Source organism: Polyodon spathula, chromosome 13, assembly GCF_017654505.1.
Source record: "Polyodon spathula isolate WHYD16114869_AA chromosome 13, ASM1765450v1, whole genome shotgun sequence".
NCBI lineage: Eukaryota > Metazoa > Chordata > Actinopteri > Acipenseriformes > Polyodontidae > Polyodon > Polyodon spathula.
This window is the reverse complement of record NC_054546.1, coordinates 16,993,699-17,009,968: the sequence shown is the minus strand read 5'-3', so window position 1 is coordinate 17,009,968 and position 16,270 is coordinate 16,993,699. Positions and strand designations below refer to the sequence as shown.

Here is a 16,270-nt window from a genome sequence, read left to right as displayed (position 1 = left end):
GGCTTATACTCTTTAATTACTTGCCATATGTTTCACATACTTTTTGTAAAAAACAGCGATTCGTTTCCTCAAAGGTAGTTTTAGCTGGAGGGACGCAAGCTTCCATCTTCCTTCTCTGTGGGCAAAATAGTCACGTTCTACTTGTCAAAGCAGAAGGTATAATTGACAAGAACATCATAAAATGTATGAACAAAAAAAGGCTATGTGGCCCATCACTGCTTGTCTGGTTCCTAGTAGCTTTATTGATTGATCTACATGGTGAGTTGTACTTGCTGCTAAGATTTCTCAGTGACAGTCTGGAGGTGTGTATACCTTAACTATATTTGTACTGTATAACCAAATTAACCTGTTTTGAGATTGTTAAGAGAAGTATTTTATGAAATTCCTGAAAATGTACTTTTGACAATCATGGAGCAGCACTGACGTAGCTCTGTGTCGTTTCCCTGGTTAGCACACATATTTGTTCTTAAGTTGTGCGATAAGCATTTAACACAAGCAGCAGCAACAATTTGCAGCAGGATTATGGGATATCTGTATTTCTGTCCGAGTAAGATGATGATTGTTCAATTGATCCCTGGCATTTGACGCATTTTGACCCATTGAACTATGTTAATTGTACCCAATTGACACTGGCCAACCCTGAAATCTGACACATTTACTAAACCTAGAAAATTAAAGTCATGCCAAAAGTCATTGTAAACATAGAAATGCTCTGACATTGCCTAATTCAACATTCCTGACTCACATGCTGACAGTTTTGCATAGGAACACCCTGTCCCAAGGTGTTTTGATGTGCTGCATTTGGCCACCATAACCGGGACCAGTTTTCCACATTCTATGGCTGAGGGAAAAATTATATGTCTGATAAAGTTCCAAACTGAAAGACGAATTTAACAATTAATTGATCGTATCTAACATAATAATCCCAAAACTCTTACCTGTTGTGCACTTCCATTCGTTATACAGGTATCAAATGTCCAGTTTTTCTTATTTTAAAACATGACGATACCTGGTACTACACATGGTTAAAGAAACCTGTTTTATACCAATTCAGACAGTGTTGCACTTTGCTTGGTCATTTCACTTGGAAAGTGAAATACCCCCTCCTCCATCACCCTCAAATCGATGGCATCTTTTACGTCAATAAGCAATCAGCTATCACTCCTATTGACTGTCACACTTTCAACCAGTAGCATTCTATGACCCAGAAGACACTGCTGAGGTGAAATGACCCAGGAAGTGTAAGTATAACATATTTCCTGTGCAGAGGAAATTTAAACGTCTTTCAAATTATATTAACAGATATCATGTTTTAAAATGAAAATACACATTTACTATAATACATGCTTCTTTCAAAACTGCACAATTGAAACCTAATTAAATGGAAGCGCAAAATAAGTCTATGGATTAATTTGTTTGCTACAATTTAAATTCAAAATGTGTAGGAAACCAAAGCAGCATGTGGAAACCTCAAGGTGAGGTAATGCCACAGGGATCAGTTCTGGCAGTGTATGCGGTGGCCTAGGAATTAGCCAATTAAAGCAAACAGTATGTCACCACTTAGGGTAGGCAATAATAAGTCAGTGTTTCAAATACATGCACATAGGCCTAGCAGACGACACATGCTGTTTAATTTGTTTCACCCCCTGTCCTGTTTGTTCCCAAACTTTACTACAGCTTAGTTGATTATTTTATTAGCAACATCAGATTTCATATGTCTAGTACTTATTTTAATCAGATTTGAAATAATAATAATAATAATAATAATAATAATAATAATAATAATAATAATAATAATAATAAATAAAAAAAAATATACAAAGTCCAAGTTTAGATAAAAAAAAAAAAATTAAATCTCTTGTCAGGTCCTGGACCTCCGAGAGTCCGTCGGCAGTGAAACATCGATATAATTTTTGATTGATGAACTAAAAACTGTTTTTTTTTTTTTTGGGTTTTTTTCAGTATACTATAAAATGCATTAATTCACAAAACAACTTTTAGTGTTTGTTGACTCAACTAATCAAGTAAAGAGTGCAATCTTGTTACCACATATTATAAGTCATTAGATATAGATATATATATAGATATATAAAAAAAAAGAGTAAACGGCAGCTGTGCACAGATTCTTATAAATGTAATTTATCCACTCGGTGTTCTTTCGTAAGCACAAAACACATTTACCATCTTACTGCAGAAGTCTATACATTGACATTTCTCGTCACTGCACACATCTATATTTTTTACATATTCATTATTCAAATGTCATATGGTAGTTTGATTCACTTGTGGTTATTTGATCAGAGATTCATGTTTCTGGATGTAAACAGAGTTGGGTAGAACCAGCACAATAGAAATGAATTCATTCAAGTCTTAGAAACACCTATAGAAAAACAAGTGGGTTCTATTTAGATAGATACATCACAAGACAGACAGAAAGAAGCAGTACTCTCTATTATAAATATGGAAAGGTTTGATATATATTAGTAAAGCAACAGCCTGCCATGTTTCACAGAGTAAAAAAACAAAAAAAACAAAAAAAAAAAAAAACATCTTCTCTTGGATTATTTTTGTTTTATTCGTATGTGGTCCGTTACACTTCAGTGCATACAGTATATTTCTGCTGTACTCCACATTTTAAAATGCTTTAAAAAGATTAATTTTATTTAAATGATTTTTTTTTATTTATTTGTTTTGATGGATTGAAGTTTTGTTTGAATTAAAGTTTTTTTTTTGTATGGAACCTCCTTCTAAGAGGCAACAACCGTATCACCCCTTTAAGGCTACTGTCCTGAAGTTTGCCGGGCAAATTATTTTCAAGGCCTTTTACACTGTAATTAACTTAACGTTATTAGCCTATTACATAGGTTCAAGGAAATAGTTTATAGCAAAACTGCTACACAGTGAATCAAAGTACACAAACAATTTATAAATAAACACTACATATAATATAGCAAGACACAAAGTACTGAATAATGCTCCCTGTTGTTCCTCAATTGGTTAATTGGTTAATGGTGGATAGTGTTGATAATATACAGTATGAAGATCACATTCACTCGCATCAATATTTCACATCTTTTGTGCAGGTCAGATAGAGAAATAACAGGCTGAGTAATAATTTTGCTGGTAACTAGAATATGGCATTTTGGCTAGTGCTCAATAATCCACTGGTTAAAAAATAATCTTGTATTCTTGAAGGAAGTTCCACATCACTGGTAGACTGCCTTATCGAGTTCATGTCCACCAAGTACTAGATGTGTTCATCAGATTCGTGTAGGGAGAAAGACTGACTTGTCCACAGTGCATATTTTATTCTTCAATGTCATTTCTACTGGAATAAGTTGCTTGACATGACAGCTGCTTTTTTGACGATCTGTAGTGTTCGCTCTACATCTACAGACGCCTTGATTGAGAGTACAGGAAGAGGAGCCATCGCCTCATTTGTGGAATTCTCTCTGGACTCTTTCAGTAAACACATGTTGTATGCTTGTGAAGCTTGTGAAACATATTTGCTGGTTATTTCAGCAACATTGGGTAGTCCAACATTAGTGCTTGAAGACTTGATAAAGACTTATTTTAGTATTTCTAAACGTAACACCATAGAGCTGGGGTTCCCATAAAAAAAAAAGGGGGATTATATATATATATATATATATATTACTATATATGGGGCGTAATATATATATATATATATATATATATATAAGATCTTTTCTCAGAAATATATAGCATGTTTTCGCTCCTGTGGTAGTCTTTAACAGTTATGGATGACAACATTAACGCTGGGCAACTGTGAGACCAGACATTAAATCGACAAATTTGGCTTTAAGAGATACAGTACCTGATATGGCTGTGCACTTTGATTGACATATTAAGAACATAACAAGATTCACCAATAAAAGGATCATATTCACTGTTTATAGCTGAATCTTGTCAATCAATACAAGGACAGTTTGTGATACTTATAGACCAAACTCCAAATACTGTTCATGCCCAGCCTAGCTCCAAAGAACTCCATCTCCCAGCAGCCTCTGAATTCTCTTCAGGACAAGATGTTAGCACCTGCCTGCTTGCTACTTAATCCTACAGTCACCAGATGCAGAATAATCAAGTAGGGCAAGCCATTTCACCCTTTACTAATGCTTAATTAGCCACACCACTGCCTGTGGGCACTACTGTATTTTATTAAGCTTGGATGGGACTAATTAAGATCACATTTGCAATGCATTTGTAGTCTCAGTGACTCTGACATAGCTACTGTATTTTTACAGTTTCATTTGAATGCCTGATCTCTGTCATTTGGCTGTTGGAATACATAGAGGGCAGGTGCCAATGCACAGCCCTGTTCTTCCAATTTTGGAAAACAATTAACAAAGATAACTGCAAATATGTCATGCTGAAATAGCCAAAATAGCCTTTAAATCTGCCATAAGGATTCAAATTAAATCCCAGTCTGTGAATCGCTCGACTTGCTTCTCCCACAGAAAAACAAGGAAAAAGGGACGCAAAGATGTAAACATGTAAATATTTCCTAATAATAATGCAGTTTCTTTTTATTTATTTCAAAGGCCACTTCATGAACAAATATTGGACTACCTTGACTAGTAACATTAGGTAGTCCAAGATTAAGACTAAATAAGGTAAGTGACTGTAGATGGAAGTGTGTTCTTTTTATAACCATAAATCTTGGACACAACGCATTAAATAGCACACTGAGGTTTACTAAAAGACTACGTTTTCTTTGAAAGTTTAATAAAGTGGATTTGCTGTCTGTGAGGAAAGTGTCCTTTCACATTACATTTAGCAATCCCCCCTCGGTGAAGACTAGCTAAATGAGGGATTCATGTTCAAACAAGATGAATGACCTGGAGCACTCGCTGCATTTTGGACCAGAAAGCACTGCAGAGGAATGCTAAATGCTGCTTTGCTTAAAAATATGTATTGCCAACATTAAAACAGACACAATTAACCCTTAAGAGCCTTGTTAAACAGAGAACGTTTTTAGAAGCTGCACAGCTTATTTTTTAAAAGTTCTGAAACGACAAGTTATTTTGCCATTTGCACCTTAACATTAGGCTGAACAGAGTATACAGAGTCCACACAGATACTTCCTGAATCTTACTGATCATAATTCAAATGTCTCCCTATACCAAATCCCCTTGCTCTGCTGTGAAGGCATTGTGATTTTTCCAGAGGAACAGTGCAAAGTGGTCAACTAACTTCCCTTTTCTTTCTTTATTTACAATTGTGTTTTTTCTTTCCTGAGCCAGTGCAAAGAAATAACATGCAGCCCCCTGCTGCAACAGATATAGCAAGAACATCTGTGTTAAAGTCATCGAATCTCAAAGTGGTTTCAAGGGGGATACTGTTGTGTTCCCACAGCTGAAACAACCTTTAAAAGGAATGTAAACAAACTACAGAGCCAAACACAGGTTGATTTTCTGATTAAATAGAATCCTTAAGATGTCATTTATAACCTCTTATTTCTGCAAGTAGCTGATCAAACTTGTCTCACAAAATGACAGTGGCAAGCTGCTTGTGTCTGTACGCCTAAAACAAGTATTGGTAAATTTAAACAAAGTCAATGTATTGTATTTCAATGTTTTCTGAACAGTGAACTAGACTGACAGAACACCTCCTCCCCACCCCTATTCTAAATTTGTGGTACAGTCCTACCTTATTTAAACTTACCAGATTTTACCTCAGCTGTCTTGGTTTTGGCATAAGCTCAAATTCTTATTCACTATTTAAAAAAATAAATAAATAAATTCAGAAAAAATCTTATTTGGGAGTCATGCAAGTTTTTCAAATAAAAGTTTTCTTTCCTAAACTTTTCTTTGACATTTATAACACAGTACATGTTAGTTTATAATCACAATAATGAAACCTGTTCCAACCTTCTGGGCTGTGATACTTAAAGCGCTGGAGCTTTTAAGGAACCACGCAGGAGTTTGCTTTTGCATCCCTTGTAGTTTTTGAAAGATTTCCTTCCTGTGGATTAACTGTCGACAGCCAGCCCCCGCCAGCAGAACAGCTCCCTGCACACTCGCAACTGCACTTGCACCAGGCACCAAGGAGCACAGGCAAGACCTCATCCCCCACCAAATACAAATTTAGAGCCATCAGACTGAACATCTGTAGCTGCTTATGACAGCTGCTTTTCCAAGGTGCTTCTCTCATTCTTTTGCATTGAATAAAAACTGATCTGTGTTTACTGGCTGCCAAGAGCAATATATATAGTGCCTATAGGAAGTCTACACCCCTTTGAAATTTTTTTCACATTTTGTTGTGCCAGTGCCTCAGTTTCATCCTTTTAAATGAGGATTTTCCCACCCCCGCACTTATCTACACACCATATTCCAACTGCTAAGGGGAAAAAGGTTTTTGAGAAAAAAAATTATATTAAAAATACAAAAAACTGAAATTTCATAATTGGATAAGTCTCCACCCCCGAGTTAATACATGGTGGAAGCACCTTTGGCAGCAATTATAGCTGTGAGTCTGTTGGGATAGGTCTCTACCAACTTTGCACACCTAGATTTCACAATATTTGACCATTCTTCTTTACAAAACTGTTCAAGCTCTGTGAAGTTCCTTGGGCAACGTTGATGGGCATCAATCTTCAAGTCATGCCACAAATTTTCGATTGGATTTAGGTCAGGGCTCTGACTGGGCCACTCAAGGATATTTACCTTTTTGTTCCTTAGCCACTCCAGTGTAGCTTTGGCTGTGTGCTTCGAGTCGTTGTCATGCTGAAAGGTGTTTCAGCTTTCTTGCAGAGGGCAGCAGGTCTTCCCTCAAGGACTTCTCTGTACTTTGCTTCATTCATTTTCCCCTATATCCTAACAAGTGTCCCAGTCCCTGCCGATCAGACACATCGCCGTAACATGATGCTGCCACCACCATGCTTTACAGTAGGGATGGTGTTTTTTGGGTGATGCACTGTGTTGGGTTTGCGCTAAACATAACGATTTGCATTTAGGCCAAAAAGTTCCACTTGTCAGACCACAAAACTTTTTGCCACATGGCTACAGAATCTCCCAAGTGTTTTTTTACATACTTCAAACAGGATTCAAGGTGGGCTTTCTTGAGTAATGGCTTCCTTCTTGCCACCCTACCATACAGCCCAGATTTGTGGAGTGCTTGGGATATTGTTGTCATATGTACACTTTGACCAGTCTTGGCAATAAAAGCATGTTGCTCTTGCAAAGTTGCCATTGGCCTCTTGGTAGTCTCTCTGATCAGTCTCCTTCTTGCTCATTCATCCAGTTTGGAGGGATGGCCTGATCTAGGCAGGGTCTCGGTGGTGGCACACACCTTCCACTTCTTAATAATCATCTTGAACGAGCTCCAAGGATATTCAAGGCCTTTGGTATTTTTTTTCAACAACTTTGTCCCAGAGTTCTTTTGAAAGCGCCTTGGTGTTCATGGTTGAATCTTTGCTTTGAAATGCACTACCCAGCAGAGGGAACCTACAGGAAATCATGTGAATCACTGGTGGAGGCCACTTAACTTGGTGTGTGATTTTGAAGGCAACTGGTTACACCTGAGCCAATTCAGGATTGCTATTACAAGGGGGGTGGTCACATCAACCAAGCTATTTCAGTTTTTGTTTTGAATTCATTTTCTACAAATTTCTAGAATATTTTTTTCACTTGGAAGTTGTGGGGTAGGATGTGTAGATAAAAAAAAAAAAATATATATATATATATATATATATATATATATATATATATATATATATATATATATATATATATATATATATATATATATATATAGAGAGAGAGAGAGAGAGAGAGAGAGAGAGAGAGAGAGAGAGAGAGAGAGAGAGAGAGAGAGAGAGAGAGAGATAGATAGATAGATAGGCGCCAGAACTAGCTACCTAGGGGATACATAAACTAGTTCTTAGTAGAATAAATATATAAATATTCAGTTGTTACCATGGCATCAAAAGCATATAAGTACCTCCACTGTTTTTTTTTTTCAAATACACTTTCCCTTGACAAAGGTATGTTACCAAAACTTTGGGAAGTTGGCTCTTGAGTAAAAGCTCTATACATACACTGCATCATGCTCATTATTTATTTCAACTTTCCCAGGAACTACAACTTTGAAACCTCTGCTGATTACTTGTGTCACAGTTTCTGTAAAGCAAGATGGCACAGCAATGTGTTTATAAAAGAGTACTACCTGTAAATGAATGAGGCAGGTACAGACCAGCATGGAGAAGCATGTATCCTTCAGATGCTTTTAAAGTTAAGAAAATGTAAGAAATTAAATGTTACACTGCAAAATAATAAAGGGAGCAGTGAAAAAAATTAATGGATTGGTTCATCAATGTTAATACCGTAGCCAATTGATCTTAAAACTTTGTCAAATTGGGTCTTAAAGGACCACAATGATTCAGCATCAACAATATGGTAGGTAATCCACACCCTCACCACTCTGTGTAAATGTCTCCTACCCTCTTTCCAAATTCTAACTCCCCTTAATTTCCAACTCTGTACAAACCTTAGGAACTACTATCATTGGTAATCTAATTCAAAACAAGGTATATTAGTAACATTCATCTGCCCAGCCAATGATAAAATAGGTGACACTTCCATACTCCCCAGTATGTGTGTAGAACAGCATTATATAGCATTCAATAGCTGAAAGCTAGCAGGTGTTGGTACCAGTGTTAGAGGTTGTGAAATAAAGGCTTCCTCAACTAATAAGATCCCAGAACTCATTCAAGAGAAGGTCACCGTGATTTAGATTCTAATACCATGGACATGTTTCCTGCCAAAAAAAGTTCAACCTGCTAGAAACTTAATGATTTTGGTTCATAACTAACAAATCCCAAAAAGGTTTACCAAAGCAAGTTCTAAAAATTCTATATAAAGTTTTATTCATCAGCAAACATTCCTTACCTCATGGGAGGAAAGCAGCGGTTTCTTCTTCAGCTCGTTACATTTTCTCATCTTGCAGATCTGGTGGCCGGTTTTGCGGTTCCTGCAGCAGCTGCACTCCCCGCAGTTCACTTTCCGGAGACAGGGCTCGCAGGTGCCACACCGCCGCCGTTTCTTCTTCCCAGCAGTAAGAGAAGGAGTGAGCTGACCACCGTCCGGGTCAGATGAACTGGCTTGAGGAGACAGAAGCAAAACTCCCAATGTGTTCAAATCCATGCTGCGAGATCCTTGTTCCTCCTTGCACACATACGTGGTGATCTCTGAACCGCAGATTGACTTGGTTTCTATACTGCCGTCAGTTTGCGCTCCTGATTCTAGCCCAGTTGTTGAGTTGGAAACATTGAAATTCCTATTATTCACATTGTAATGTAAAGCTGGGCTTTCTGAATCCAAGTTCAACCCTATCCAGGTCTCAGGGATGGTGGTATCTTCTTTGGACTTTAAAAACTCCCCAGGTCCAAGTCCTCTCTCAGATAAATCTACTGCAAGTGATCTGGATTCTGGGTTTGGATTAGAGGGATTTAAACTCTCTCTGCACTTCTCTGGGTCCTCAGGGGCAGTTGAACTTTTTGGAGACTTTGGGCTCACTAATGCTGAGCTCAAGTTAGGTTCAGCATCCAAAATAGGATCCTCTCCGCCTGACTCTTCTTGTGACACTGAATTCCCAGTAAAGGATTCAGAATCTTTCAGAGTGGTGTTTGGTTGAGAAATGTCTGGGCTCACGTCTTGCAATTCCATTTCGTGTGTCTCAGCAGCAGAGGCATTTAAAATCAAACTTGAAGCCAGGCTTGAGGGGCCAGATTCGGATCCTGAACCTAACGCTGTGCGTCTGAATTTTTCCTGCTCAAAATCTGCCTCGGGACAAGCCTCAATTTCCAGGGAGTTCGTGACAGCAGCATTTTCCACTGCAGGCAGCTGTTCTGCTGTGTGAATGCTTTTCGTACCAGCGTCCCCTTTGCTGCTAGTGACAGGGCTTTCCTCAGGACACAAGGCAGCTTCATGCTTTGACAGGTTATCATCTGTAACTAGTTCAGCCGTCTCTCTCTGTTCCGAGTCTGCCTCGGGAGCTATTTCGCTGGCCTTACATTTTCTACGTCTTGCTGCCAGACTGCACCTAGTTTTTCTCTGTTTTCTGTTTGGCATGGGAGCTTGGGGAAGGCTTTGGAAGACAGGTTTGCCCCGAAGAGACATTCTATGGCCAGAGACATGATGCTGCTTCAGGGAATTATCCAAACGTCTTATTCTTGCTGATCCTATTCCCAGGGAGGTGTTTTGAATGCCGCCCTGCAATCGCTGGGAAACACCACTGAAGGATTTACTGATTTCAGTGCTTCTCAGTTTCTTTACAGGTGGGTTCAGATTACACTTTATGTTTTTAGCTCTCCCTGTATCTTCAACCTTTTTAAGCACCGCTTTCCCCCTAGCCTTATTAGAGTTAAAAGTCTGTCTCTTAACTGTTTTAGCATCTCGTTTTTTTGCCTTGCCTAATTTAACTCTACTTGTGGCGGCTTGCTTAGCCGATTTGGTAGAACGAGGCATTGCTGGAGAAAAGCAAAATAAAAGGGTGATTGGATGAGCAAGCAGGCATGAGCACTTTCAGGTGAAATGTGATGAGATCGGAAGTGTCCTGTTAATTCTTCTGAGCTTGTTTGTTTTACCTAAAACATGCTTTTACAGCTTCATTTCTGTGTTTTGGTAACAGTGTGGCTGGAAAACCTGAAATTGCAAAGAAATCATAATCTATTTTAAGAGGGCTTATAAAGTTGCATGTTCTGAGCCAAACTATTAATATTTTGTTTTATTTTATTTTGCCACTAACTCGTGTAAATGTTTTTGCTAGTTTCACACATCTTAAACACATTTCAGGAAAAAATGCAAATAAATAAAAACAATTTTGGGGGCAATTTTATTGTTCTATTAAAATTTTGTAAACCCCCGTTAAAATTACTATATATATATATATATATATATATAATATATATATATATATATATATATATATATATATATATATATATAATTGTATAATTATTTACACACTAGTCTCATAATATGCAAATATGCAAATCATATTGTTTTATTATTTACAGCAGTTGCTTTAATAAACATGAATGGAGCTGGACCGTACGAGTCCTCCAAGCACTGTCAAAGCGCTGGTCCGTGAAAAAACAACACAAGCACGACCATGAGCAAAGTAATTCTAAACACCAAAAAAGTAACCTTAAACTGACAACTGTTTGATAAGCCACTACAAATATAGTAATCCATGCAGAACATGCAGAACTAAAAAAATAAAATAAAAACAAAAATTCTACATGCTATTTTAAAAATAAATAAATAAATAAACAAACTCAGCACGTTACAGTTTCACGCGTTGTTGGTTGCAAGTTCAGTACCTTGTCTGTATCATGCGGTCCAGCTGTAAACACAGTCACTGGCAGCTTTCGAACTAAGCAAACGCACAATACGAGTTTGTTTTAAAGTGACACGGGCTTTATGTTTCAGTTGATAAGATCAGAAAAAAGCTACATACCAGAAGTTTAGCTGCACTGCCCGTGCTATTCTCCAGTCTTGAGAACACACGGACGATCCTTGATTTTCTTCGTTTTCACTTGTCTGTACCACTTCTTTACAAAGATACATGAATGCAATCGAAACAAAAATGTGCAACAGGGGCGCGTACTGTTCTGTTACAACACAGTCAATCATTCAAACTGTTTTAAAAAATATATATATTACTGCAACGTATCTCTTTCCTGCATCATTCCATTCTATGCACTGCCTCTTCCAGACAAGCCCTGTACAGTCTCGATTGTCGACTCCACTAGGCTCTTTAATAATGGCCGTTTAAGGGAGACTGGGAAATCCCGGAATGGATTCTCACTTTAAGTATTCTCAAAAATGAAATACTGTATTTGTATATATAAGCAGTAAAACAAGTATGATTGTAATATTGATATTAAACAAGTTTCAGAGATTGTTTGTCGACATGAACAGTTCAATCCATTTTTAAAATCAATTTAACCGTACTGACTTTCTATTCATAGCTGAGAAAACGTTCTATGTAGAGCTATAACAAAAAACATAGTAATAGAACTAGTAAAATTATTTGACAAGCATTTCGGCTGGTCTTAAAGACAAGATTTATAATCAAAACGTGTATCATACAATTTTCTGTTTTACCCAGGAAGGGCAATAACTGCCAGGAAATGCCCTGCCTGGTGGGCATTATTGCTATTATAAACCGTCTTTATGGTTTTAACAGCAGTTACATTAAGATTTATAACCTACTGCAGCGGTTCATTTGCCGGTATAATTCTGCCTGTGAACAGCAAAGGGAAACTTTTTTTTTTTCCTAACAAACAAACTAAACATACAAAAAAATCGAAATAGTTTTGCATTTATTTAAGACAGGGTAAACATTTAATACCGGCTGGCAGACATCAATAATTGCAGGCATCAAGCCATTGAAAAAATGTGAAGACCGTTCTCGTTTGTTGGATACAGATGGAACCAATAGTTCTTTATAGAGGAATCGTTTTGTGACCTGTTACAGCAATTATTTCATGGGTTTGCTGCTGTTCTGACAGTGACAGTTATAGATGTTCTTTTTGGCAGACTGGCCTTACTCCACTTTATCGGTGATGGTTGTGTTGACATTCTGAGGGCATTTCCTGGCCATCAATGACCTCCACAGCAACCAATAAGAAGACTGCATTCCCGTACTATTCATATGGCAGTTTATAATTTAATATAACTAGCTTTACAATGGAAATTGTGACAGTACAAAGGGTTAGCTGTTACAGTACCTTAAAGTTGGTTACAAAAGTATATCTTCATTGTATTCCAGATTTAAAGATGACTACATTATTTCATTAGCTTGAGCACTGCTTTATCAGAGAGTATACCCTGTTTCAATAAAGCAGGGTGACACGAAAAAGGAACTCACTGTTCAGCAAAAACAGCATAAGGGGACCAACATGGAGGTCAAAAAACTTTAAATAAGTCATTTTTGGTAATGTTTTCAAAGCGTTTACTCATGTTTTTAAGGTTTTTAAAATGCTGGTTATTATTATTATTATTATTATTATTCCAAGCCAAAGGCTGGGAAGCCTATTGTTATTGTTAAAGTTCTTCCCAAAACTTTAAACTGCTGCTGCTTCGAAGCTGTGTGACTGATCAGGTTCTGACTTGGCAGGTAACAAGCTGGATACATTGGCTGTCAGATGCTGAAAAAAGTGTGCTGCTGCGTCCTTGTAATTGGCACCGTGACGCATTTTTCGATAAAACCTTTCGAAATATTCTTCTTGGGAACCGGTGAAGTGATTGATCAGAAACTTGGCATATATCATCGGCATCCAAACCTTCATCAAGTTTGCGAAGCAGAAGTTGCTGTGATAAATTTTTATGTCAAAATGGCTGCCACAAATCTTACCGAAACATGCCCCTATCGAACAAACTGCTGCTGTTTGAAAACCGTTTGTCCAACAAACTCCAAACGTGGTAGTTATCGTCCCAGTAACAGTGTGATAGAAATATGTGAAAATATTGATGTTTTATAAAACACGTTTACATTTGAAATTTAAACCTGCGTCAGTTGACAAACGATTTACTTGACTAACTCCAAACTTCATAAACATCTTATATGATACTGTATCAATACAACTGCCTTTTAAAAAATTGTGTTGCCTGGAAACAAAAATGGCCGTTTGATGCATTTTTTAGAAACCTTTCGAAATCTTCTTGGGAACCGGTGAAACGATTGATCTGACACTTGGCATATATCATCAGCATCCAAACCCCGCATCAAGTTTGCGAAGCAGAAGTTTCTGCGATAAATTTTAATGTCGAAATGGCTGCCACAAACTTTAACAAAACGCACCCTTAACAGCAAACTGCTGCTATTTGAACACCGTTTCACCAACAAACTTCAAACTTGGTAGTTACTGTCCCAGTAACTATGGAATACAAATATGTCAAAATGGTTATGTTTTATAAAACAAGATGGCCGTCAGGTGTATGTTTACATCTGAAATTTAAAACTGCCTCATTTGACAAATGATTTACTTGACTAACTCGAAACTTCACAAGCATCATCTTTGATACTGTAGCAACGCAACTGACTTTTAAGAAACTGGTGTTAAACTGAAATGGCCGTGTGACGCATTTCTTCTCGAAACCTCCCGAAATGTTCTTCTTTGGCACAGTTTAAGTGATTGATCTGACACTTGTCATATATTATCACCATCCAAACCTGCTTGCAAAGCAGAAGTTGCTGTGATACAATTCGATAGTAAAATGGCTGCCGCAAATTTCACATTACGCGCCCTTAAGCGCAGACTGCTTTTATTTGAAAACCGTCTGACCAACAGACTCCAAACTTAGTAGTCATCGTTCCGCTGACAACAAATACAAATATGTTAAAATGGTTATGTTTCGTGAAACAATATGGCTGCCACTCCTACATTTTCTTCCTATATTTAAAACTGCTTCCGTTTAAAAATGGTTCACTTGAGACACTCCAAACTTGAAAACCATCATGCCTGTGTCGGTAAAATTAACATTTCCAAAAATGGCATTTGTGCGTTAAACAAGATGGCAGCCTGGTGCATTTTTGGAAAACAAACTTTCAAAATCATCTACTGTGGAACTGTTGAAGTTGCTGATTTTAAACTTGGCATATTGAGAACTAAACACGCTTAGATTTGTACTGATACTGGGGCTTGGGAGCCGTAAAACTGCCTGGCAGTTTTAGTTATTATTATTATTATTATTATTATTATTATTATTATTATTACAAAACTAGAACCAAACAACTAAGAAATGCTATAACCAAGTTTTCTTAACACTCTGAACGTGTTTGTTTCTCATTTATATGTTTTTTTTATTTCCCTTTGGAGTTAATTAAAGACTGAAGGTAATGCTTTGAAGCTATGTTCCTTTGTGTTTTGGAAAACAAACTGTGGAACACCACTGGAGAGACTGTTATCTGACACACTCATCAAACAGCATCTTTTAAAAGCTACATTATACCTGAATCGTTCAACTGATTTATTGGTTTAGACCAGATATTACTTTTATTTGTTAATTGGTGTGTTTATAAGGGAAACTGTAATTGTAGTAAATAAGGTGTATTTCTCAGAAAGTGTAAAGTCCTAGAAAATGGCTATTGTTATATGATTACCCATGAATCATTACCTTCTTACCTGGCTGTATGTATTAAAATGTTTAATCCATAACTAGACAATGTGCTTCTGTGAACAATACCTATTACTGAACTGTATCAAATATAAAGATAATGTGGTACCTCAAAGAGGCCGATATGCAGAAATATCAAGTCACATGACCTCAATAAGGCCGCTATGGTGAGATGCCAAAAAAACGGTTACTGACACATTTAACATGAAAAGTTTGTATAACATTGCCAATACATAGCTCAATATATGTAATTAAGTACCTCAAATGGTCTTTAAGACAGTGTGGGTACATTTTAATTTCATGATAAACAAAAAACAAGCAATCATAGACAGCTGTGTACTGAATCAGAAGTTAATGTGCCCTATACACATAGTTTAAACTTTCGACTTATTTAAAAAGAAAATGTTTTGATAGATTAAACCTTAATTTAAAATATACCAAAATCATGCATCATAGGTAATTAAAGACTTCAGTCATGTCCACCTGATTCTTCTTTGTTCTGGGCTAAATACGTAGTTTCAGCCTTTCTTCATAACTTAGTCCTTTAAACCCTAGGATTAAGCCTGGTTGCTCTTCTTTGGTCTCTCCCAATGCCCCCTTGGTGTTGAGGTGACCAGAATTGGACACAGTATTCCAAGTGTGGTCTCACCAGTGTGTTATATATCCTCATCATAAACTCCTTGGATTTGTACTCTACACTTTTGGGCTATATACCCGAGCATTGTGTTTGTCTTTTTGATTGCTTCCCCCATTCCCCACACTGTGTAGTGGCTAACAGCAATGAATCTCTTATAACACCAAGGTCTTTCTCTTGGTGAACCTGTTCTAATTCTATCCCCTCCTGTGGTATTTGTATCTTACATTTTTGTAACGACATTAACACTACATTTGTTGACACTGAATTTAACTGGCCACGTTTCTGCCCAGTTATGTATGTGGTCTAGGTCTTTTTGGATTTCCTGGGCAGCTGTAAACGTGACTGCCACTCCCCCAAGCTTTGTGTCGTCTGCAAATTTCACAAGTTTGCTAATTACCCCTGAATACATTTCTTTTCTCACGGTTACATCTGTTGACATGTATTCATGTAATTATTAACTTAGATGAAATTCATCCAAACAGCT

At 37.2% G+C, this 16,270-nt stretch overlaps 1 protein-coding gene across 2 annotated transcripts in view; it reads right to left on the bottom strand.

The window, feature by feature from the left end:
• The window catches only part of tet1 (tet methylcytosine dioxygenase 1), a 50,801-nt gene extending 39,036 nt beyond the window's left edge, over window positions 1-11,765 (bottom strand). For both annotated transcript variants that reach the window (XM_041269373.1, XM_041269374.1), the window contains exons 1-2: window positions 11,485-11,765; window positions 8,913-10,667 (exon numbers count right to left, since the gene is read on the bottom strand). In XM_041269373.1, coding sequence (XP_041125307.1) covers window positions 8,913-10,490 — 1,578 coding nt within the window. In that variant the 5' untranslated portion in view covers window positions 10,491-10,667; window positions 11,485-11,765. The remainder of the gene's footprint in view (window positions 1-8,912; window positions 10,668-11,484) is intronic.
• Window positions 11,766-16,270: the final 4,505 nt, after the last annotated feature.